The following is a 24747-nucleotide window of genomic DNA, read 5'->3' on the forward strand; positions in this document are numbered from 1 at the left end:
TAAAAATTGTAAATACACCTCTACCTTGATATAACACGAATACGCGGTAAAGCAGTGCCCTGGGGCGGGGGGCTGCGTGCTCCAGTGGATCAAAGCAAGTTCAATATAATGCAGTTTCACCTATAACGCAGTAAGATATTTTTGGCTCCCGAGGACAGCGTTATATCAAGGTAGAGGGGTACATCAGTAAAACATTGTATCACTGGAACACAATCTAGAGCACACGCTTTAGGGAAACTCAAGTTCTGCATTGGCTAATTTGGGGGCGGGGGAGGGATTATCACAAAGTCAGGATCCCTTATCAATCACAGCCTGTCAGTCCACTCTTTGAATCTGACTCCCCCTTGTCATCCATATCAAGTTTAATCATCATAGTCTCACCTTCAGGGTCTTGCTCAAATGTATCCTGGCCTAACTCTGATCTCATCTTCTCATCATCCCTTTCACTCTGCCATTGATACCAGCCCCCACCCTCATCCTTCTCCAACTTGCATATTAATCCTGCCTCATGCATGGAAAAACATTCTAATCTGATAAACTAAGCACCATTTGGGCTTCATTCAGATACCTTCTAAATATCTTCTACTTCAGAGAGAATCCCATGACTATTATAAAGGTGTGTCTATGCTGCAAAGAAAAACCCTTGGTACAGAGTTTGCACCCTGGTCAATTGATTTGCACTCATGGTGCTTGGGCTGCAGGGCTAAAAACAACAGTGTTGACATCTGGCTGAAGCCTGGGTTTTGAAACCCAGTGAGGGGAAGCATCTTGGAGCCCAAGTCAATTTTCCTGGGCTTGGAGATTCACTACCATGAGGTTTTTTGCAGTGTAGACGTATCCAAACCCAAGTCAAATCCCCTTTCCACCTCAACATTACATTATTGAACAGTAAAATGAGAGTTTCTGCTTTGTGTCCTCTCAAGTCTGCACTTTCCTATAGTGATGAGTCTTAAACTATAAGTTCCTTGGAGCAGAGAGTGTCTTCGTATTTGTTTCCTCCACAGTGCCAAATAACACAATGTTGGTATTTTAGCAAATACGGGTGTGTTTTAGGACCTGTCACTCAGCAGCCTGTCTTAATAGTATTAACACATTTCAAACTATTTTTAGTCAAGTAGTGTTAAATTGATATTTGGATGCATTTAAAGGGTAGTTGTCTATTTATTCTAGCATCTGTTATGACTTTGCAGCTGATTTTTTTGTTCATAAAAATATTATGTCCCTCTTAATATTTGCATTTACCATAAAAATGCAAGTACAAATAACACCTGACCTCAGCCCACCGCTTGCCCTCCCCCACAAAGGAAGTAATGTCTACAGGCTATGCAGGCAGATCAAGGGTGGAAACTGAGGGGTCTTCGTGGAGGATTTCCAGCTAGCAGCTCCCTGTGATTTACAAGTCGGTCCCAAGCTAAGCATCTCTGCTACAGTAGTACTGTTGTGCGGGAGGGATAACACCTCTGGTAGGGTTGCCAACTTTCTAATCCCACAAAACTGAACACCCTAGCCCCGCCCCTTCCCCAAGGCCCTGCCCCCCACTTACTACATTCCCCCTCCCTCAGTGGCTCGCTCTCCCCCCTCACACCCTTTCACTGGGCTGGGATGTGGAGGGGGTGCGGGCTCTAACTGAGGGTGCAGGCTCTGGGTGGGGCCAGAAATGAGGGGGTTCTCGGCTGGGGATGAGGGGTTTGGGGTGCAGGCTTACTTACAGCGGCTCCCAGTCAGCAGCACAGCAGGGGGACTAAGACATACTTCCTGCCTGTCCTGGCACCGCGGACTGCGCTACACCCTAGAAGCGGCCAGCAGGTTCGGGTCCTCAGCGGAGGCGCGGCAGGCAGCTTTGCGTTGTGCTGCTCTCACCCGCAGGCACGGCCCACACCTAGCTCCCATTGGCCACGGTTCCTGGCTAACGAGAGCGCGGAGCCAGTGCTCGGGGTGGGGCAGCGCATGGAGCAACCCCTCCTCCTGCTCTCCCCCCCCCCCCGCCTAAAAGCCAGACCTGCTGGAAGCTTTCAGGCTGCAACATAGTCCACAGTGCCAGGACAGGTAGGGGATGGCCTGCCTTAGCTCCACAGCACTGCTGACCAGAGCTGCTAGGGTCCCTTTTCGACCTGGTGTTCCAGTCAAAAACCAGACACCTGGTCACCCTACTCTCAGGTAACCCTGTTCAAAACTGTTTAGGGCTTTCTAGGCTAAACAGACACTTGGCACTCCTAAAGCACAAGTGTTCTCAGCATGATAAACAAGCTGCTGCATTCTAGCACAGGTTTAATATTTTCAAGTGATCAAGATCTAGCCACATATGGAGCATATTGGTGGGAGGGATAGCTCAGTGGTTTGAGCATTGGCCTGCTAAACCCAGGGTTGTGAGTTCCATTCTTGAGGGGGCCACTTAGGGATCTGGGTCAAAATCAGTACTTGGTCCTGCTAGTGAAGGCAGGGGGCTGGACTGGACTCAATGACCTTTCAGGGTCCCTTCCAGTTCTAGAAGATAGCTAAATAATATAATATATATGGAGATATACCTCAGGTTTGTTACCAAATGATTACATTAAAGAGCTCCTGTAATTTTTAATAGTTTAGAAGAAAGTCAGTTTGTGGGTTTATCGTGCAGCTGTTAAAACACTGGGATGTTAGTCTGACCAAACTACTCAGCTGCTTTGCGATCTGGATGAACTTGGTAACCTTTGTGCCATGGAAAAATACTTCCTATGAAGGCTCACTGCCTTCTCTTATCTAGTTGTGGTAACATATACTGGGTAAGGCAATACAAATAGCTCTATAGTTTTATAGTGTCGTAAAGCAATGCCAGACAGTATGCTGGAGCAGCAGGGCCAAAAGACTGGTGAAAGACAGGAATAAAATGCCAGTTTCCGGGTGAAACTCACCCTGGTGCAGAGGGCAGACACAGGGGCCTGTGCATCTCATAAGCTGTTTAAGTGATGCAGAAAACCTTAACTCTTTTGTGGGGCCCTTTGTGCTTGGGTGAAAATTCAGTTGCAGGGTGAGTGTGGTGGGTTTTTGGTTTTGTGGGGGATTTTTTGTTGTTTTTTTTTAAACTCAGCATATTGCAACTTTGATCTTGAATTTTGGGATTAACTCTTCAATGATACCACTATAATATTTTTAAAACAAGATTGAGCTAATCTCCATGTTTTTTTCTTTAATTCTGACAAGGGGTCAGATTTTGCTTTTGGAAGATAATGCTTGTCCAGATGAGAAACCTATAGGAGTAGATGAACCGCTGTATGGGATCTAGAGTTGATGATGATGATAAACAAGAAGGGAATGTACCTTGGTTATGGGTCAAGAGACTTCTCAGACCTTTCTCAAAGAGAATGTAGCATGTGGGTAACTTACAAAATAACATTGTGGACCTGAAGAAAGGCTCTGAGCTCAAAAGCTTCTCACCAGTGGAAGTTGGTCCAACAAAAAACATTACCTTACCCACATTGTTTCTCTCAGTAGAATCAAATACATTTTTGTGCCTGGGTTAGATTTTCATACACATCTCTCTGAAACAAACATGAAAATTAATATGTCAAATCTGACTCCTTGGAAATTAACAGTTGCACTTATTGCAAAATGCCTTATCCTTCTCACTAAAAGTGTAGAGTTATGGCTAGTTCTACTTAAGGTTTCCTGTGACTCAGTGATGCTTCTCTCTGCCCTGCTGTATGGGAGACATGAGAAGTCCCTGTCTCACTTCCTGGGCAGAACATAATCTAGGAATACTGTGCAGACCGGAGAGCATTGCATCATTCCACTGTGATCAACTTTAGAATCAGCAGTATTGCTTTGAAAGATAGGGGCTGTGATTGGATGTCTTGGTGTCTTCTGAGCTGAGTGACTTTTTTACACTTCTGCTTAAATTTGTTACAGGAAAGACCATGATGATCAGATTTTTCCTATCGGAATGCTCCACACTTTTTAACTCTTGGGTATTCAGGTTTTAAAGTAAACCATGGAAGTCAACATCTACCAACCTGTACAATAGATCATGCATTCAAGTATTCTGGAGATTTGGGGAGGAAACTGTGGGATAATGAATATTACTGTGTGCTTAGTGTAAATGACCACTGTGGATCTCAAGTATTTAAAGTATAGTAATTTCTATCAAGACATCGGAGGGCCATTGTAGGTGTTTCAGAAAGTGGTATTTGGTGAGTCAGTACATGGTGGTCTCACCTGTCAGCATTGAACCTGTGTCCTGGAGAGCAGTGTTGGCGTATGCTGTGACATCTCTTAAATGGAACCTAAAGCTGAGTTCATGAAAGAACTTGTGAATTACTGAGTCTTATACCTAGTACTCTGGCCAAAGCCTAAATATAGTAATTACACTTTGCTTAGATTTTTCTCCTGCAAATCATCTAACTTAAATAACCTTCACCTCATGCCCTAAACTGTCGAGTAGTGTTTCAGTACAGTTAAACAGCAGTTGCATTTTAATGTGTGGTGTGAAGTTTTTAAAGTGCTCTGGGATAAAGGCCCTATATTGGGCAGGGGTGCTGATAGTGAAAAAAATGTTTGTTTAGTGTATACATTCAGAAGCGTGATTACAGCTTGAAATCTATTGCTTGGATATCTAATGGTTTGCATTTTACTGCTTTGTTGCAGATTAATCAGCCACTCGATGGGGATTAACAGTGGAGCACCTTTTTGTGTCGCCTTTCCACCTCTGCATAGCAAGAATAACAACTTCAGCACCTTGTCAATAATAATTATGAAACTGGTATTAACTGAATGGCAATTATGGATTTTTAACTCTAATTCACAGTAAACGTAGCAAGCCATATGTTGAAATTCCTACTAAGTAGCTTCCTGTTCTTTGTTTCATATCTACCTGAGAAGTTGTGAAATACCTATCTGTACAAGAGGAATATAAGCATTACTTGCACCAGGAACACAACAGAAGCTGAAAGAGAAGACATCTTAGAGATATGATAGTATTATTTATAGATCTATAATAAATATATATTTTTATGGTAATGAAAATGGCTCCCCAGAACGCTGACTCGGAATCTATGCAAGTTCAAGAGCTACCTGTGACAGATCTTCAGAAACCAGCAAACAAAGAGAATGAGAGTAGGGAGGAGACTATTAGCGAAGGATCCATAAATCGGATACCAGTACGCCTGTGGGTGATGCATGGTGCAGTGATGTTTGGCAGGGAATTCTGTTATGCCATGGAGACAGCATTGGTAACCCCGGTATTGTTGCAAATTGGTAAGTACATTTTTTTTTTCATGTCTAATATACTGCTTTAAACAAAGCCATTGCTCGTTTTAATGTTTTCTTTTGTTTTTTGGCTAATGCCGTAGGAAGAAGTGGTTTTGTTACAGCTAGAGCAGCGGGCTGCAAATTGGAACATCTGAGTTCTATTCTTGACTCTGCTACTGACTAATTGTGTGATCTTTTACAAAACGTTAAACACATTGAACTTACATATACCATCCATATAATGATTTTGCTTATTTCATAGGGTTACCTCTTATAGGAGATTTGAGGAAAAAGCACCAAGTATTTTTGCTAATATTCTAAGTTGTCAGTACAAATACATAAAACCTATATTTTCAAATGTATTAGGTTTTTTAAAATATATATTGAAAACCAGTCATGTCAGATTATATCCAAATATCCATTTAACATATTGGACAAATATTTAGTCCAGCGGACTTTAGGTACAAACTTGTTTTCAGTAGTCATGTTACAAGAACTGGGAAATGTAATCAGGTTACTTTGCCCAAGAAAATGCTGAGACTATTGTGTGGATTGGCTTTGACAATAACTACTGTTCTATATAATATTGTATGTTCTATTTTGAGCTTCTAGCGAACCTTTTATCTTGTGTGTAATTCAGTAAAGCACTTGCCTGGTATCTCTATGTTTAAAGATGCAAAGAGATATTGTGCCAAGAACTTGCCCTTATTATGCAATAGACAACTGGCACATGAGGAAAAGGGTACTTATACCCAGTTCAACCTCTCACTTACATAGTTTAACATTCAGAATGACATACAATATTTCAACTTTTTATGCTTCAGAGAATGAAAAATCAAATGAAGATAGCGTGGATCCATGGTCAACATGAAGCTGTGTAGCTCTGAAGTAATATGCCACAGCTAATGTTAACTAAACATCTAAAAGTTTTTGTTTGCTCAGAGTTGCTGATCTAAACTATTGGCTTGTTTTTAAAACTAGATTGCAATTTAGCTGCCAACAACTCTATCCCTTAATTAGGTCAGGGTTATTGGTACAGGATGTCCATAAGATTACCTGTTGGCCATTTTGGTTGGTAACAAGTCCATTAATGGACAGAACAACTTTAGGCATCCTTGCTGCAGTCCATAGTGCACTGTGTAATAGAAATAAAATGAGGATTTAAAATGAGTGTAGACTGTTCTGCTTCTTGCATATTAAGGAAGTGCTTTTGCCAGTTTCCCAAATAATTGCTGGGCTCATTAAAGGACATGACTCTCCAGACTTTCTAACCAAAAGTGAGGGCCAGGTATTAAGCGTGTTAGATTAATAAACACTTCAGTATCACTTGCTGCAGCAAGTGGTGAATGGGAAGAGGACAGAATTGGAGCAGGTTTAGTGGTGCCTGTGAATTATTTATGGACTATCTATGCTTTAAAATACAGCTTAAAACAGTATTGCTTCATTACCTGACGCTGCCAAATTTGATCAAGTCCTACTTTGACTTTTCTATGTGGTTGGGAAACCTGAAGATTGGTTTGTGGAATCCATGTCAAGCTAGTGAGGCTATAATTTTGTGGATCGTAGCATATACCCTCTTTAAATATTGGCACATTAGATTTTGTGTCCAGTTCTGCATGAATTTATTAGATGTTTCTTTTCCCCCTCCCTCAACTTCAAACCATTTTTTCTAAGCTTGCCCCAACAGGTAATCTATATGGTAATCTGGCAGTGCTAAATGGTTGTACAGTAATAGGTGTGAGTCAGTAATACTCAGTGTGTTTTTCATGTGTTCATAAAATGTTGAAATATATAAAATTAAGATACAACTGAACTATTAAGGTATGTACACATGCTGAACCTGAGTGACCATGTTATATCAACAGTTAACAGTCATCGCTGAAGGAGAACCATGGCCTTGTCTACATGGATAGGGGAGGAGTAGGGTGTAGCTTGCATTCAGTTGACACTTGCTGTTTGGTGCACTATACAGAAACCATACCAATAGCATAAACATAGTATGGGCTGGATGAATGGACGGTAAGGTGGATAGAAAACTGGCTAGATGGTCGGGCTCAACAGGTAGTGATCAATGGTTCCATGTCTAGTTGGCAGCCGGTATCAAGTGGAGTGCCCCAAGGGTCGGTGCTGGGGCCGGTTTTGTTCAATATCTTCAACGATCTGAAGGATGGTGTGGATTGCACCCTTAGCAAGTTTGCAGATGACACTAAACTGGGAGGAGTGGTTGATACGCTGGAGGGTAGGGATAGGATACAGAGGGACCTAGACAAATTAGAGGATTGGGCCAAAAGAAATATGATGAGGTTCAAAAAGGACAAGTGCAGAGTCCTGCACTTAGGACGGAAGAATCCCATGCACTGCTACAGACAAGGGACCGAATGGCTGGGCAGCAGTTCTGCAGAAAAGGACCTAGGGGTTACGGTGGACGAAAAGCTGAATATGAGTCAACAGTGTGCCCCTGTTGCCAAGAAGGCTAATGGCATTTTGGGTTGTATTAAGTAGGGGCATTTCCAGCAGATCAAGGGATGTGATCATTCCCCTCTATTCAGCACTGGTGAGGCCTCATTTGGAGTACTGTGTCCAGTTTTGGGCCCCACTCCACAAGAAGGATGTGGATAAATTGGAGAGAGTCCAGCGGAGGGCAACAAAAATGATTAGGGGGCTGGAGCACATGACTTATGAGGAGAGGCTGAGGGAACTGGGATTGTTTAGTCTGCAGAAGAGAAGAGTGAGGGGGGGATTTGATAGCTGCTTTCAACTACCTGAAAGGGGGTTCCAAAGAGGATGGATCTAGACTGTTCTCAGTGGTAGAAGATGACAGAACAAGGAGTAATGGTCTCAAGTTGCAGAGGGGGAGGTTTAGGTTGGACATTAGGAAAAACTTTTTCACTAGTAGGGTGGTGAAGAACTGGAATGGGTTACCTAGAAAGGTGGTGGAATCTCCTTCCTTAGAGGTTTTTAAGGTCAGGCTTGACAAAGCCCTGGCTGGGATGATTTAGTTGGGTTTGGTCCTGCTTTGAGCAGGGGTTGGACTAGATGACCTCCTGAGGTCCCTTCCAACCCTGAGATTCTATGATAGGACAGCTCTGCCCTCTTTCAATGTGCATCATGTACATGCAGCATACTAAGTGCATGGCAATCTGGGAAGGTATTCCACATCCCTTTGTGTCACTACTGAGCATTGTGTACCCTGGGATTTTCCTCATACATGTTGTCAGATGCATAGCAGAAACCTGTGGAATTCTGGAACTTGGGACCAAACTCAGTCTGATTCCAGTCTGTCCATTCCATGCTTCCTCTTTTTCTGGGCATGCCAGTAACATTTTTAACTGTTGGCTGCATTGCTATGCTTGCAATCACAAATATACAGTGGCTACTTGGGCTTTATTTGACTACTTTAAGCTGAGTAGCTTCAGTTTGGACTTTGCCTGCTGTACCACCAAGCAGATGGCATAGCAGTAGCAGCTCCTTCAGCAGTGACAGGAAGGGGGATGAGGAAGAAGAGGATGACCCCACTCAGGAACAGCTCTGTTGTAGCAGTTGCTTGAACATCTTTCATGCGGTGCCTTCAGGGCTTGGGAAGCCAGCATCTGTTGGTGGGAAAGGATCATTCTATACACCTGGGATGACCAAGTAAGTGGTGAGAGAATTTCAGGATGGTGAAAGCAACCATTTTTGGATATCTGTGCCGAAGTAGCTCCAGAGCTGCAACAGCAGCATACCAACAGTGCCCCACTCACCACTGCCATGTGGAAGCTAGCCACCCCTGAATGCTTACCAGTCCATAGCCAACTAATTCAGCATAAGGGAGATCACCTGCTGGGCTATTGTCATGCAGGCATTTGATGCCATTCATAAGGTACTGCTGCAATAGGTTATAAAGCTTGGTAATGCTCAGGAGATTGATGGCTTTGCACACATGGGGTTCCCAAACTGTATTGGGGCAGTTGATGGAACCCATGTGCCTACAGTCTGCCCCCTACACAAGGCCTCAGTTTCTAAACAAAGGGGTATTTCTCCACAGTGCTTAATGATTTGGTTGACCACCATGGTAGACTTACAAACACAAATGCAGGATGGTCTGTAAAGGCCGTGATGCTAGGATCTTTTGGAACTCAGCCCTATTTACCTTAATGAATAAAGGATAGTTTGCCCCCAGGATCACTATGGGCATTAACGGTGTGGAGATTGCTCGGGTTATCCAGGGAGACCTGGCTTATCCTCTGCTTCCCTGGCTAATGAAGTCATTCACAGGCTGCTTGGATAGAAGGAAGGAACTCCCTTGAACTGTCACGTCACTAGTTGTAGAATGACAGTGGAGTGTGCATTTGGCCATCTGAAAGGAAGGTGGCACTGTTAATGGGCTAGGTTGGAAGCTGCAGGGGGAAAAAAAGCCTGAGATTATAGCTGCATGTTGTATTTTGCACAATATTTGAGAGTGAGGGGTGGGAGGGAAGAGCCTTGCCAGTGGGTGGGTAGCTGAGGTGCAGAGACTTGCTCAGCAGTTTAAGCAGCCAGCCAGACCCCCCACTAGAAAATGGCAAGAGCCAGGTCAATGCTGTCAGGGATATGTATTGCGCTTACATTGAATTCAGGCCTGGAAATGTACAGCTGTACATCCATCTGTTTCCTCTGCTGCCTCTTGTTCTTCTGTCTTCCCGCAGGGAACGTCAGGGCTCAAAGTTACCAGGGATGTTAGATGACTTGTAAGAGCTGGGCTCCCAGGTACAATTGTTCTCCCTGCCCTGACCTTGGCCCAGGAGCGAATAGTATTTGGAAGCACCGCTGTAGGGGCATAGCGGGGAGCATGTGCCAATGTTCCTAGTACCCTCTGTCCAGTGGCTACAGAACATAGCTGTGTCCTGGTTGAGGACACTGAATTGTCTGGGCATCCTCTACCAGCAAATGCTGTACTAGAGCATTCTGCTTCTGTATTGCCTCAGTGTGTTGCCTCTGCATGTCCCTGTCTCTCACTACAGTCTCTTGCCATGACAGTGTGGTCTCTGGCCACTTCATCTCGCTCGTGCTATCTTGATAGTTCCTTGTGTCTTTCCTCTCCGATCTCCAACAACCAGCTCCCTTATTTTTCAGGTTTTCTGGAGCGTATGCAGTGAGTTCTCCTAACACTGCATCTCCAATTTTTCATTTCTCCCCTCTGTTAGTCAGCCACTCAACCATTGATAAAGACCCTGTCCTTCAGGGTCAGGCAGCTACAGGTGCTGTGGTTGAGGAAGTAGGAGTCACTTGTGTGTTTCTGTCAATCTTTTAATATGTATTTACCCCTCTGAGATTCTTTCCATTCTTAGGGGAAACATCATTTGATAAGTGGGGTGCATGAGGAGGGCTAGGTGGGGATTTTTGGATGTTCAGTGTATTCCATCTGGGTTTGCAGTTATGCCTGGGAGGGTGAGAGCCGGGGGGAGGAGGAGAGGGATAGCGTTGTTCCCCCTTCAACACTGCAGTCTGTACTGTGCCTTGGAGGCACTTGTATGGTGTCCAGAGCGTTTAGCACAGACATGGGCAAGCTACGGCCCGCGGGCAACATTCAGCCCACAGGACCGTCCTGTCCGGCTTTTGAGCTCCCGGCCGGGGAGGCTAGCCCCCGGCCCCCCCCCGCTGTCCCCCCCCACCTTCTGCGCGGGCCTCACTCTGGCCTGCCACTCCCCCTGGGCAGCCTGGGGAGCGCAGCTGGCTCTGGCCGGGTGTCGCAGCTGCAAGCTCCTGCTGCTGGTAAGGGGGTGGGGAGTCCTGGGGGGCAGTCAGGGAGGAGGGGGCAGTTGGATGGGGCAGAGGTTCGGGGGCAGGGTGGTCGGGGGATGGGGAGCAGGGAGGATTGGGAGTGGGAGTCCCTGGGGGCCTGTCAGGTGGTGGGGATGTGGATGGGGTCAGGAGGGCAGTCAAAGGACAGGGAGCAGGGGAGTTGGATAAGGGGGTGGGATCTTGGGGGGGGGGGGGGAACGGACAGTTAGAGGCAGGGGGTCCTGGGAGGGGATGGTCAGGGGACGAGGAGCAGAGGGCGGTTGGATATGGGGGGCCTCATGGGAATCTGAATTGCGATGTCCATAAACATTCCTTTATCCTGGTGGCTGGCCCCAAGAGCTTGCTGCACTGATGCTTCTCTCCATATGGCAAGGAGATCTTGGGTCTTAGTGTGGTGCCAAGCAGCTGCTCAAGTCAAGTTGTAAAGGCTCTTGGAGTAATATCACTGTAATGCCATTATATTATAATCCAGGAGCAAATGGGCTGATCCTGGCACCGTACTACATTTTACCGGGGGGGGGGGTGTCATCTGGTCAGCTTGACTCCAAGTAGTGGAGGGCACGAAGGTCAACAGATAGTTTGGTCACAGAGGCCCCCAAAGCAGTTGGGATAGCAGTTGAAGGACTGCCAAAGGAGCATGTGGCAGCATTGCATGTATGAGAATACTAGACCGCACTAACTAAACTAGCATTGAATTTAGTACACTTCAAAAGAAGATTGTAGAAGTTGCAGTAAATTCGGAGTTGGTGGATTTCATGAATGGTGGGGGTGGGGGGGGGTGTACACAAGTATTTTTCAGACTATGCTAACTACAAGTGGGTCCAGACAAAATGCTCCATCTAGACAAGCCCTAAGGTTCTCTACCATTGTTTACAAATGATGTTTCATTATTAACGTTCTTCCAAAATTTAAGCCTATAGGGTATAAATTTTCTTTCAGTCAAAACAGTTCCTACAATGTATCTACCACACCACTGAAATGATTTGAAAAGAACAAAACAGGGTTAGTAGTTTTGATGCTGCTTTGCTATAACTTACTAAGTTTTTTTGATTTTTAAAAACTAAAGTAATTGATTCATAATACCAGAAAAAATGAAAAAACATTACTGTTAGTGTGCATGACCTTTGTTACCAACACTTTTCACATCCTTAGAAAATGGGGAAATGTATGCATAATATGGCCAACAGACAAATGCTTGCTGGCTTTAATTCATGGAAATCTACTCACCCTGATTTCCTGGGCATACGTGTTTTATCTTTTAGGAAAAGGAAGATTCCAAAGGCCTTCCAATGTAAGAAATCTATCTTGTAATTGTTAATGTATTATATTTTTAATGTGAAAAGTTATAACATTGCAATTGAGTAATGGTGTTTCAGCAGTGTCCATAAAATTTGACGTTTAGAACAGTCACAACTGTACCATAGTTTTTATAGTTAATATGGTAAATGATTCACTAAGCCTTTACTGTATTTCAAAGGCTTTTCCTCATGTCATTGAGTATTCTATGAATAGTTAATAAGCACAGAACTGATTGTCAGCAACAGAAATGTTCCCCTCTCCCTTTTTCTAAAACAGCATAAATTATTAAATGTTACTCTTTGCTTATTTCCCGTTTCTAAAAGGAACTCTTACGGTTCAAGTGAACATTTTTAACACTATCCCATCTACCCTTTATGTGTGACTTCAAAATGTAAGAATGTTTCCCTATAAAAGAGAGACTAACTCTAGTCCAGTGTTTCTCAAACTGGGGTCACCGCTTGTGTAGTGAAAGCTCCTGGCGGGCCGGGCCGGTTTGTTTACCAGCCCCGTCCGCAGGTCCGGCCGATCGCGGCTCCCACTGCCCGCAGTTCGCCGCTGCAGGCCAATGAGAGCCGCTAGAAGCGGTGGCCAGTAAGTCCCTCGGCCCATGCCGCTTCCAGCAGCTCCCATTGGCCCGCAGCAGCGAACCGTGGCCAGTGGGAGCCGCGATCGGCCAGACCTGCGGACGGGGCAGGTAACCAAACTGGCCCGGCCCGCCAGGAGCTTTCACTACACAAGCGGTGACCCCAGTTTGAGAAACCCTGCTCTACCCCTCCTTCTCTAATGTGATGAATAAGGGGTACCCATTCCAGGTGATGCTGCTTAGTTGGTCTTTGATGTATTTCAAGTTTTGAAATTCATGCATTATTACATAAAAGTTAGCAGTACTGTTGTAATGTTTCGTATTCAAATGGATGTCTGATGGCATTACATTGTAATGTGGGAATAAATGGCCACTTACTGTAAACATTTGCCATTTGTCCATTAAATATTCACATTGTTTGTTTCAGGCTTACCTCTGAATATAATGTTTTCAGGCAGTGAGGCTAAGCAATAGTATTTCAGGAAACAAATACTTTGATTCTAATAGGCTCTAATAAAGAGGTGGAACCAACTCTCGCAGAATACAGTAAGTTATTTTTGTCTGAATTTTCTCATCATATACTGTAGAATCAAAGCACTTCACTTATTTCACCGATTTTTTACATGCAGAGGAGCCTTTTTGTCCTTTGGTCAGTCTGTCCAACTTAGGCATGATGAGATACTGGGTACTTCACAAACCTAAGGATCTGTGATCCCTGCTCAAATGATCTTATAGCCCAGGTGCAGGCAAAACTGTTCAAATTAAAATGATGCACTGGGCAATAGTACAAGCTTGTGGTTGGAGAAATGGTGCAGTTGTCATGCATGAAAAGGCCATCCCTGTCTCAAATCTAATTTTGAAACAATCAGTGATAATGACAAAATGGTTTTCCCTTCCTTACTAAGAGCCATTTGAAGTTCTTGGGCCTGAGCCAAAGCCCATTGAAATCAATGGGCATCTTTCTATTGCCTTTAGTGTGCTTTGAATAATAGGTGCACAGACTTCAGAAAGATGGCTTCAAGTTATGGCTTTGGCCTGCTCCCCACCTCTCCAGTCCATCAGCTGCTCATGGTAACCTGGGCTCCTTAATGCCTTTTTTTTTTCTTCAAATAGAGATGGGGAGTTAGGCTCTTATTACTGTCCTGAGTAAAAATTCTTTATGCAAAATAGAGATTTGGGAGCTAGCATAAAAATATTTGTATTTTAAACTTAAATTTTTTCTTCAAGATCTTTGGTAAGGTGGGGAGTCCAGAGTGGAAAGACTCCTTTTAACTGAATAAAACCTCTAAAATAGATTTAGGCATATAGCCATTAATTTCATCTATAGCACAAGAACCTAAAGGATATGATGTTGTTCCATTAATACATGTCTTAGGTGGTGAACATATAATACTGTAAACAGTGCACCTGCGGCAAATGTTAATAACATCTTGAAACATCCCCACCCATCACTTTTTTTAATTGAATAATTCATGCCCCCGGAGGTGTCTCACAAAATTTAAGATGTTCCTGTGCATACTGCCAAGGATCAAATTAGTTGTGTTCTTACTGTGGATCTAACTTTCAACTCAAGGTAATATGAGGACTTGAGCTGGCTTCATGTTCTTGAACTCAAATTAATCTTTAAAGTATTTTTTAAATGGAGGCTGAATTTCAAGCAGTGCAGGAGTGTAGGCATATTTCCCACTATGATTGATGAAACTTACCTGAATCCCCTAGATGGATTTGAAAATCTTGATCAGGAAACAGATTACGGTAATTATTTTGTGTTGTAACTTTTTCATTATATTTGCACATGAGAATGCACTCTGCTCTCTGAGAGTTGAAGAATCTAGTTGGAGAGCTAAATCTCATGGGCTGTACAAGAAGCCTCGTCAGGTCTAGGACATGTATGTGACATGACCTTTTACTTGTACATAAGATCTTAAAGAGCAAACTGCTAAAGGCGTGTCTATTCTATGCCAAATGCAATTAGTTAGCAGTTAAGAAGCTGACTTGAGAAAAATTATTGCCCAACTACTGTCTTCATCTCTCTTTGTGGATGAAGAGGAAGACTTTCAAGCAAGTTTCATTTTGTTAGTGGTGATTTCTATTCTTCTGTCAGTGGTAGTATGAAACCGGGCCAGCAGTGGGGGCTGGGTCAGAGAGGGGTAGTTTCAGAAGTAGACATAGACATGCTAGGGAGACTCATTGCAGGCCTGGACAGCCTGCCCAATTTAGGGTTGCCAGTTCTGGTTGGACATATTCCTGGATGTTTCATCATGACATAATCTTTAATTCCTGGACACTCCAGGACAATCCTGCAGGGTTGGCAACCCTAATGCCCATGCCCAAATATACATTGGTCTTGGATAGATAGTGTGTGTTGTGGGAGAGGTTTGGCTACTGGGTATGAGCTTGGAGCAGGAGAAAAAGGTTAATCTCTGCGGGGTAGAGGAGAAAGAACTCTGGCTCAGCCGTGTGGTAGAGGCAAAACAATCAAATGTGCCCTAGCTCACAGGGGTAAGGGGGAGAAAATATTGGGCAGGTAGAGAAGTCAGTCACTGGCTGATGCCAGCCACAAGCAGTGTCCAGCACAGAGAGATGGAGACCCCAGACTCTGTATCCGGAGGAAGATGATCCATTTTGTCTCACCTGTTAGGTCTCCTTGCTTCGGAAGCTAAAGAAAGGGAAATGTTTGGAGTAATCTGGGACCTGGTCCACCCAGACAGATCTGCCTGTGTCACAGTGCAGTGCCACAATAGTGTGCACAACTATCACGTGAAAGCTGCAGATGAACTCTGGAGTTGCATCTGTTTGCTCTGTATCATGTGAGATTTTGTGCAATGCTTAGTTACTAGAAGGTGGAAAAAATACAAAGATTGGGGGGGGGTATGAATACTTTATGTACCTCTGTTTACCTGCATGAAATATTCTGCTCCACTGCTTGGAGTTAAAACAAAGGAGGCTGGTAGGGAGAAGCAAACAGGAAAGGAAACACTGACAAAGAGAAGATATCTCCAGGAACAATACTGAGGGTCTTTAAGAGAACAATGAGCAAGCTATTAATTGGAACATGCCTACCTGCCTGTCTCCAGTCAGTTAACAGGCTTATTTTTCCAAGGCCAGAGCCTAATATCAAAAGAACACTACATCTTTTACCCCTGCGGGGGGGGAGGGGGGGGAGATGAGAGGGCAGCAGCTGACTGGATGAGTGGGGCAAAGAACTGCAGGAGGATGGTCTCTGCAGCCCAGAGATGGAGATGGCTGGGCTAAGTGGAGCTTACCAAAACTTGCAAGGAAAGGGTAAAGTTTAGGTGAGACCAGCTGCATATAAACTTCTATTGCGTTCATCCTTCTGCTTCCTATGTACCTTTTTGGAATCCTAAATGTTTGTTTTTGAAGAAACTGACTTGGGGTCACTTTAATGAACAGCTCTCAGGCTGAGAGGGCTGTTTTCTTGCAGATGCTTAATATGGTTGGAAAAATAGGACTGCAACCCAGTGATCCAGTTTCTGATACCAGCAGCATGTTTGCTGCCAGAATGCCAAATCCTCACTATTTGTTTTAATGTTACAGAAGAATTGTCAAGGTTGATTTCACCTGCATCTCCTTTTCTCCTGTTCTCTTCTGTGTCCCTTTAACTGGCTCCTGTGTTTTTCAGTTTGAGCCTTTTCTGAGCCAGTTATATATAATAGCAAATTGTATTTCCACTTACTAATTGGAGGTGCAGAAAACAGTTTCCCCCATTTTTTGTTACTTTAGAGTTCTAATTCTATTTATAACACAGCTCTAGGCTTTAAGATGGGGGAATCTCAAACTGAGGGTGGGGACCCCTCAGGGGGTTGCAAGCTGTCAACCTCTACCCCAACCAACCCTGCTCTGCTCCAGCATTTATAATGGTGTTAAATATATTAAGGGGGCGGTGTCACACTCAAAGGTTTGCTATGTGAAAGTTTAAAAAAAAAAGTTTCAGCCACTGCTTTAAGGTAACAGTACAAAATGCCTTTGCTATGCAGAAATCAGATTGTTTATGGTGGGCAAAAGTTAATTGCACTAGATGGATTGTGGTGTTCTCTCCGTTTTGTTTCCTCATTTGGAAAGTCATGCATAGCAGTTCCTCATTTGGACAGTCATGCATAGCCAGACATTTTTTGGCAAGGAATAGTAATGACAAGCATACCTGCTCTGTCTTACGTGGGTCTCATGGTGTGATTAAAATATAATTACACTTGTATTGCACTCTGCAGATTGGACAAAATTTGAGAATACTCCATTTAAAGTGCCTCAATCTCTGTCTCAAATACAGATTTCCTTTTGTCTTGCATTGAACTTTGGTACATAACAGAATTGTACAGTACTAGGTCCAGTAGACCATTTAGTTGTCTTGGTTACTGCACTGCTTATTTTCTTTGACTCCATCCAGTAGCTGAAGAGTTAAGATTTCTTTGGTCACTAAAGTTCAGTTGCAGAGTCAGTTTATTCTCCCAAGTGTTGGCTGTCCTTTCCTTTTTTGTTTATCAGGATAAGCACACTTAGTAAAATGCAGTTTGAACAAAGTTTTCGGCAATTCTGTTGCCACAAAGCAGAGAATAGATGGCTTAATGCCGAGGCCTTCCCAGCATGAAGGTATGCATAGCTTGCTTGACTTATACTGACTTCCAAAAATTGGGAAAAGATGATGGTAACATTACTGTCCATCTGAAATTAAAGAGATCAGTATAAAACAAATGCAAAAAAAGTGTTCAATGGCAAATAGTGTATAGTACAATAAACACACCTGCTAACACCTCCAGTTTGGCTGGGACTGTCCTGAGTTTTAATACACTTTTAAAACTTCAATACTTTTTTAATGCACTTCTAACTTTAGGAAACTAGCTCCCCTCTTGATTTCCTTACTTAGGTGAGTAGGCTTAGTGACTAAATAAGATGGGACTCATACAGATAAGGATTACTCATTTAAGGGTTGCAGAACTAGGCATTTTGCCACATTTATGCCTTATGCCAAATTGTAGATCTTAATTATTGGCAGAATGTGGCCAAAAAACATCCATCTTGAAAGTAACCTAACACAAAATATTGCTCAACTTTCTCCATTGACAACCAAAAACAGGTTAATGGGGAAAACTGACTTTTTCTTAGTAAATTGCACTACTTCTGAAATAAGTGACTGTCATAAATAAACAGATCAGGGTTAAGGTCTCTTTTCCCTGGAAAGGGTTAACAAGCAGTACCTGTGGACACCTGACCAGAGGATCAATGAGGGACAAGATTATTTTCAAATCTCTGTGGAGGGAAGCCTTTGTCTGTGTTCCTTGTTTGCTCAGAGCTCTCTTTGGATCTAAAAGAGGCCAGTCATGTCTCCAAGTTCTCCTGGAGTAGTTTCTACTATTCAATAGTGAGTATTAATTAGAAAGGCGAATTAGTCTTATAATTTGATTTCTACATTTGCAATTGTGTGTTTTGCTGAAGGAAATTCTTTATTCCTGGTTGCTGTTACTTTGCTTTCACTGAGAAAGAAAGGGGGAGGGGGGATTCTCTCCAGAGATTGATAAGTTTAGACCCTGTATTGTTCCATCTTGGTTACAGAGACAGTGACTTTTCTTTTTTACTCTTTAATAAATTCTTTTCTATTAAGGACTTGGTTGGTCTTTCTTTGGGTGGATTCTCAGGGAAAGGGGAGGGGGAGGTATCCCTCTGTAGTTAAATCCCGGTGTCCCTCCTAGGAAAAGGGAGGGGGGAGGAAGCAGGGGGAATGGTTTGTTTCTCCTGGGTGTAAGAACTCCATGGATTTGGGGCTCTTGGAATCCCCTAGGATTTTGGGGAAGGACTGTGTCTCAATCCACATATCTGATTGAGTGGTGGCAGCTTACTAGATCTAAACTAGAATTTTAGTTTAGAGGGAAACCAAGGCAGGTCCCCACATTGGAACCCAACAGCTCTAAGTGGGGGTGAGACCTATGACAGTGACAGAGTCCCGTGGCACCTTTATAAACTAACAGATGTATTGGAGCATAAGCTTTCGTGGGTGAATACCCACTTCATTAGACGAAGATGCGTCTGATGAAGTGAGTATTCACCCACAGAGGTTGTGCTCCAATACGTCTGTTAGTCTATAAGGTGCCACAGGACTCTGTCGCTCTTTACAGATCCAGACTAACACAGCTACTCCTTTGATACTGCTGAAATGTTTGTTTTTTAGAAACTTAGTTCTATCTATATTCTTCGGAAACACCATTCTTGGAATATATTTCAGTTGGCTTAGTGTTGCTCTCACACTGCCTGTCACATCCTCCTTCAAACTTTCCAAAACTGCCTTACAAGACATTCATTTTTTGGTTTGAACTCTGCCTCTTTAATCGGCCTCCTTCCTTTGCTTTAACATGGATTCTACCTCCCAAGGGCAAGAAGGCAGCTGGGGGACTGTTGCTGAATATGCTTGGTAGCTTTAGAGAGGGAGAACTGTTTGCAAAAGACAGACAAACACAAAAGCTATTTATCTGTTGAATTTAAATGCTACACATGATGGCCCTTTTACCACCATTAGTGCATATAGCAGTCCATTCATATGACATTTCAATTAACAACCAATGTACTGTAGTGCTTTCCTGGAGCAATTGTCTAAGTATTAAACCATGCATCCAAACTAAAACTCAGTTCATTTGTCTAAGATAATAGGAAAAGCAATAGGATTTGTGCACCCCTCGATGTAGCGATATGGGGTGTTAACTGCAATAAAGGCAATGGCATAGAAAGATGTACTTCCTTTTTAGGAGCTTAGTATACATTATTTTAGAATTTTCCTTTTTTAAATCCATATTGAATAGTGGGCTAAAAGGATTGATGCATCTGGAATGTCTAAAAGGATTGATGCATCTGGAATGTCTAAATCCGCTCCCCTGCGTGCCCCCCCCCCCCCAATTAAATAGCAAATTTAGAAATGAGGTTTTTTGTTTGGTGTCTTTCATCAGTAGAACATCCTGATAGCACAATTGAGACAGAAAATGATTGGGCCAATGGCAGCGTGTTTATCCCTATTATAAACAGCCCAATAGTACTTCCTAAAGCCTTTAAGAAAGAGGAGGTTGTTGCTGCAGCATGATGACAATTCACAAAGTCCTCGTAAATGTATATTACGGTAGCAATGGCTGTTTGGTAGGTTGAGGGTTTGAATCCATCCAGAATCAACTCAGCCTTTAATCCTTCTATGGTCACTCATTGCATCAAGCTAGGAAAAAAGGTGGGGTGATTCTAGTCCAAGATCTCTGGAATGGATTAAAAATTATGCCCTTGAAACACAAGGTGGAAGAGACAGGGACTGCATGGGGAGCAGACTGAACCCCAGTTCTCAGAAGTGGGGGTGCCTAGGAGAAGCTAAGCTTATCTAAGCTTTAGGAAAAGATGGGAGTGTGTGTGTAGACTTAACAAAAGAAAAGGTGGGGAGTTTTTTGTGTAGTTTTTTTTTATTCTTTGTTCCTACTATAGAACGTATAGTGTACTTTATTTTAAAAATCTAGTTTGGTTCACTCTGTTCACCTACTGGTCACAGTTCCCAAAAGAGTTTTCTGGCTGTTGAACCCCATTGGGACTGCTGAGCAACACAGCTGGTGGCCTCAGGGGCTACTTGATTAGAGTGGGAGAATTGTGGGATCCCACTCCAGGACAGGAGCAGATGAGGGGCCTGAAATCTGAAAGGGTTTACTTGGTGAAACTGGAAACCAGCTCAAAGGTGCAGCTAATCCTGAACTGTGACACTGAAGTTCCCCATGAATTTCACTGATTCCATATCAAACTTGCTCATCTTGCAGATGAAAACATTTTTCTAGCTGCCAGCCTTTCAGATTTATTCTGGGCTGAGTCTCCAGCTGGGTTCTTCCTTCTCATGTGTCTTCACCAATAACAAAAATGCTAAATTAGGCCGTTAGCTACATCTCTGAAACTCCTAATGGCTTTTATAATACCTGTGCAGTGCCATGGCCTTCAGTGAGATTGCACAAGTGTGACCAGTTTAAATTTAGTAAACAATTCTGGTGATACCTAAGAAAAACCGGTCTCACTCCTTCTTAGCTATGTTGGCTCTAAAACAAACAGTACTCTAAATACACCGAGGAAAAAGATACTCAGTAAAAAGGTCAGAGACAAGTCGGGGTGAGGTAATATCTTTTATTGGACCAACTGCTGTTGGTATATGTGAGAGAGAGAGAGAAGCTTTCGAGTTCCTACAGAACTAGAGCGATTACCTCGCCCACCTTGTCTTTCTCTAATATCCTGGGCTAAAACAGCGCTACGTTCGGTAAGAAAGTGGCATTTTACAATTGTTCAGCCAGGATTCTAAATAGGATTTTCAACCCCCCAAAAAGCGTGGGTGCGTTTTTGTATGTCACTCCTTCAGAGACTGTCTGCTGATGTGATCTGGCATTTGTGTCCCAGATTCCTAGTCTCTCCAACGCATACAACCCGAGGTTGAAAATAAAGACTGGTCTTTGTTTTCTTGTAAATATGAAGTAACAAAAGGAATAAATAACATGCCTACCTGTGCCTTTGCTAAACTCTTGCCTTAGGCTCCACACAGGCCAGGTCTGTGTTACAAAATACTGGTATAACTGTCACTTGGGGGGTGTGGATTTTTCACACCCCTGAGCGATGTAATTATACTGACCTAACCACCTGGTGTCGACATAGCACTACCTACAGGAAAGCATCTCCCATCAACACAGCTACCACCTAACTATGGTGCCCCGTGAAAAGTTCTCCATCTGCCTAGTAGCATCTTCAATAAAGCAGTGCAGCAGCACCGATGCAGCCGTGCCATTGCCGCTTTAAGTGTAGACCTGCCCTCAGTCTGCTTGCTCGGCCTCTTCAGCCTCGGGTAATGTATATTGTCTGGTCAGCGTATCCAAGACTAAGTGCAGGCAAGTAGTTTGCTTGGCAGGCAGCAAGTAGTTGTATGTCATGTTGAGATTGGAATCTTGTTTGTCCTAACCCTCCCAAAACAGTCAGATTTGTCCTGGCTTTGTGCATGGGTCTTTCGGGGGCAGGGGATCATAATTGCCCTGCAGTGAGATGTCTTCATAGGATTAGTTTTCCCCTGATGTCCTTGGCCAAAATATCCCCTTCACTCTACCCCCATTTCTATGCTGGGTTGTTGCCATCCATTCAAACAATGTCTGCGTTAGTGTTAGTTATTCTGTTGTGTGCAGTTTACAAATTTGGGGATCCTTTGGAAAGGAGGACACTCTGTAAATGTGAGAGAATGTTGTACCTAACTAAAAAATTAATACTTCGTGTAACTGAAGATCCCAGGTGGTGCCTACTCATATTCTAAAGACCATTCAGAATCATATTGGAGAGGCTTTGTCACACCTAAAAGCTGCAAGCAGTCCCCTCAGTGGTCTGCACTAGTTTCCTAAATTTCTAACCTGACGAGCAATCATTGGCTTCTGTTCTTCACTGACGATCTAATTTGACCTCTCAAGCAAATTTAGTATTTCTAGTTGCATACAGTTTAAAGTCCATAATGCAAAAAGGTAGCTGTATTGCAGCAATGACTTGACTTGAAAATTTTCTCCAATGAAAAGTGTATAATCCTATTCAGAGACAATAATATGTTAATCAATGCAGCAAAAAAGATATCTTGTAAATAAGAGTTCATATTATTGGCCAGTATTGTAAGCTTTTAAATTATAAACTAGACAAATTAAATTATGTCCTTAACTGAAACACTCCTGTTTCTAAATACGAAATTGTGACAAACACTATTGAGCTTTGGGTAAACTGGGATGCTGCATATCTGCAGGCAACACATGTCATTGTAATTGTCTAATCTTGCAGTGAGACAGAATGGCTAAATATTGCAGTCTTACATAACGCATGTGGAGTATAAGTGGGGCATCATGCACAGCTTATGCGTTTTAATTCCATCCCTTACGAGAGAGAGAGAGAGAAAGATTACAGTGCAGAAAAGTAACTTACTGACTGCTGCATTCACCTAAACATAGGTGCGGCCTAGCAGTTATAAACCAATGTGCACTGCATATTCCTTGTACTTTTGTATGTGACCTTTAAGTCCTTGTGTATCTGTAGCTTTTCTGAACTACCCGTAACAGGCTGTCTCCTGTGCCTTCTGGGAATAGTTAGGCCTAGGTTATGCACTTAACCTTGAGAGGCTGGTTAGGTGTAACTTGTATTTTCATGGAGCATACAACCTACAGCTCTCAGATGAGGGGGAGGTCTGTCAGCTTTCAGGGATTCTTGTTTAAAGTGTTTTGTATCTGGAGTTAATGTTCTTTAGATCCTCTTGCTGAAAGGTCAAAAGGCGCTTGTCAATCACTACTGGTTTAACAAGCTAGAGGGTTGAATTACATGTTATTTCTAGTCTTTTTCAGCTCATAAGGCACCAGGATGCAAACTGATTATTACTGTCAGAGCTACAGATTTCAGAGTCTTTGCTGTTTGGGGGCTGGACATGCACAAGTCCATGGGTCCGGATCTAATGCATCAGAGGGTGCTGAGGGAGTTGGCTGATGTGACTGCAGAGTCATAGGCCATCTTTGAAAACTCATGGCACTTGGGGAAGATCCCGGATGATTGGAAAAAGGCAAATATGGTGCCCATTTTTTAAAAAAGAATGAGAATGCAGGGAACTATAGACCAGTCAGCCTCACCTCAGTAGTGATCTCTGAGTAGAATGGGTGGTAGGCTGCCTGAAGAATGTTATGCCCTCTGCCTGGCTCCAAGCCAGTCCTCTTGCTGCTAGTAGTGATGTCATGTTCACAGACCAAAGTGATTTTTCAGACATGGAGCAGCTCCCTTCATGGAGAGAAGGGAGAATCCATTGTGGGACATGCCAGTAGAGTAACGCAGAATGAATCAGATAAGTGGGACTGTCATTGGGGGTGAGGGTTAAGAGAACAGACTCGATAGGAGACTTAGAGAGGAATGGAAAGAATCATTTATGGGCAAGATAGGAATCTGGGGTGAATAATGGGGAAGACAACCTCTGAAGTTTCCAGGAGAGGTGGGAACAGGACTGCATCCCTCCCCTGAGGTCATCAGGAGTAGCAGACCACGGGAGATGACTACTCCAAGTGAAGGGAACCTGCTAGGTCAGTCTATTTTGAGCCCTCAATCTTCTGAGATTGAACCATCTGATTTGCAGGAATGTTACAAGGAAGCTTCGTCTGAAGAGTAGAGAGGTATAGTCTGTTTAATGTTTCTGATAAAGGTTCATAGGGAAAATAATGCTCACCAGGGTCAGCATGCAATCTTCTGGCAGCCTCTGTGTTCCCACTTTCTCTGGGGAAGTAATGAATGAGTGGCAACTTAGCATTAAAAATATTTGCCTAATTCAAAGGGATGGAATATAAAAACCTTTTATTTAAAAGGGCATTCTTCTCTCAGAAGCCCCATTCTTTATACAAGCCCCCTGAAAGAGGAAGAAATTAACAAAGCTGACACTGCTCTATAAAATTCTCTTCTAATGAGAATATGTGCAGACACTGGGGGTTTTATGTTTATTTACAGGCTCTTGAAAAATGTTTTTGTGGTGAGATTATGGCAAATATTTATTGATCTTGTCCTAGTACTGTTTGTTACAATAACAAAATACAAGATCTGTAACACGTGATCTGGAAAACTTAACTAGGTAAAGGATTGTTACCAATATTGAGCAAAATTCAGTATTTTAATTAAGGGACAGTAGTGCAGAATGCATAGTATTTGCAAAACACAATGGCTTTTTGTTATGTGCACATATACTTGTCTGTTTCTCTTTGGTTCTGATTTTTGGTTTGTCAAGAATACAAGCGAGTCTCTAGGTCAGGGGTAGGCAACCTATGGCACATGTGCCGAAGACGGCACGCGAGCTGATTTTCAGTGGCATTCACACTGCCCGGGTCCTGGCCACC

The 24747-nt window shown here is 43.2% G+C and overlaps 1 protein-coding gene across 6 annotated transcripts in view; it reads left to right on the forward strand.

Moving 5' to 3' along the window:
* SLC45A4 (solute carrier family 45 member 4) overlaps positions 1 to 24747 on the forward strand; it is a 96891-nt gene that overhangs the window by 49690 nt on the left and 22454 nt on the right. For all 6 annotated transcript variants that reach the window (XM_045005708.1, XM_045005707.1, XM_045005705.1 and 3 more), the window contains one exon: positions 4618 to 5226. In XM_045005708.1, coding sequence (XP_044861643.1) covers positions 4983 to 5226 — 244 coding nt within the window. In that variant the 5' untranslated portion in view covers positions 4618 to 4982. The remainder of the gene's footprint in view (positions 1 to 4617; positions 5227 to 24747) is intronic.

The sequence above is a fragment of the Mauremys mutica genome, chromosome 2 (assembly GCF_020497125.1).
Source record: "Mauremys mutica isolate MM-2020 ecotype Southern chromosome 2, ASM2049712v1, whole genome shotgun sequence".
NCBI lineage: Eukaryota > Metazoa > Chordata > Testudines > Geoemydidae > Mauremys > Mauremys mutica.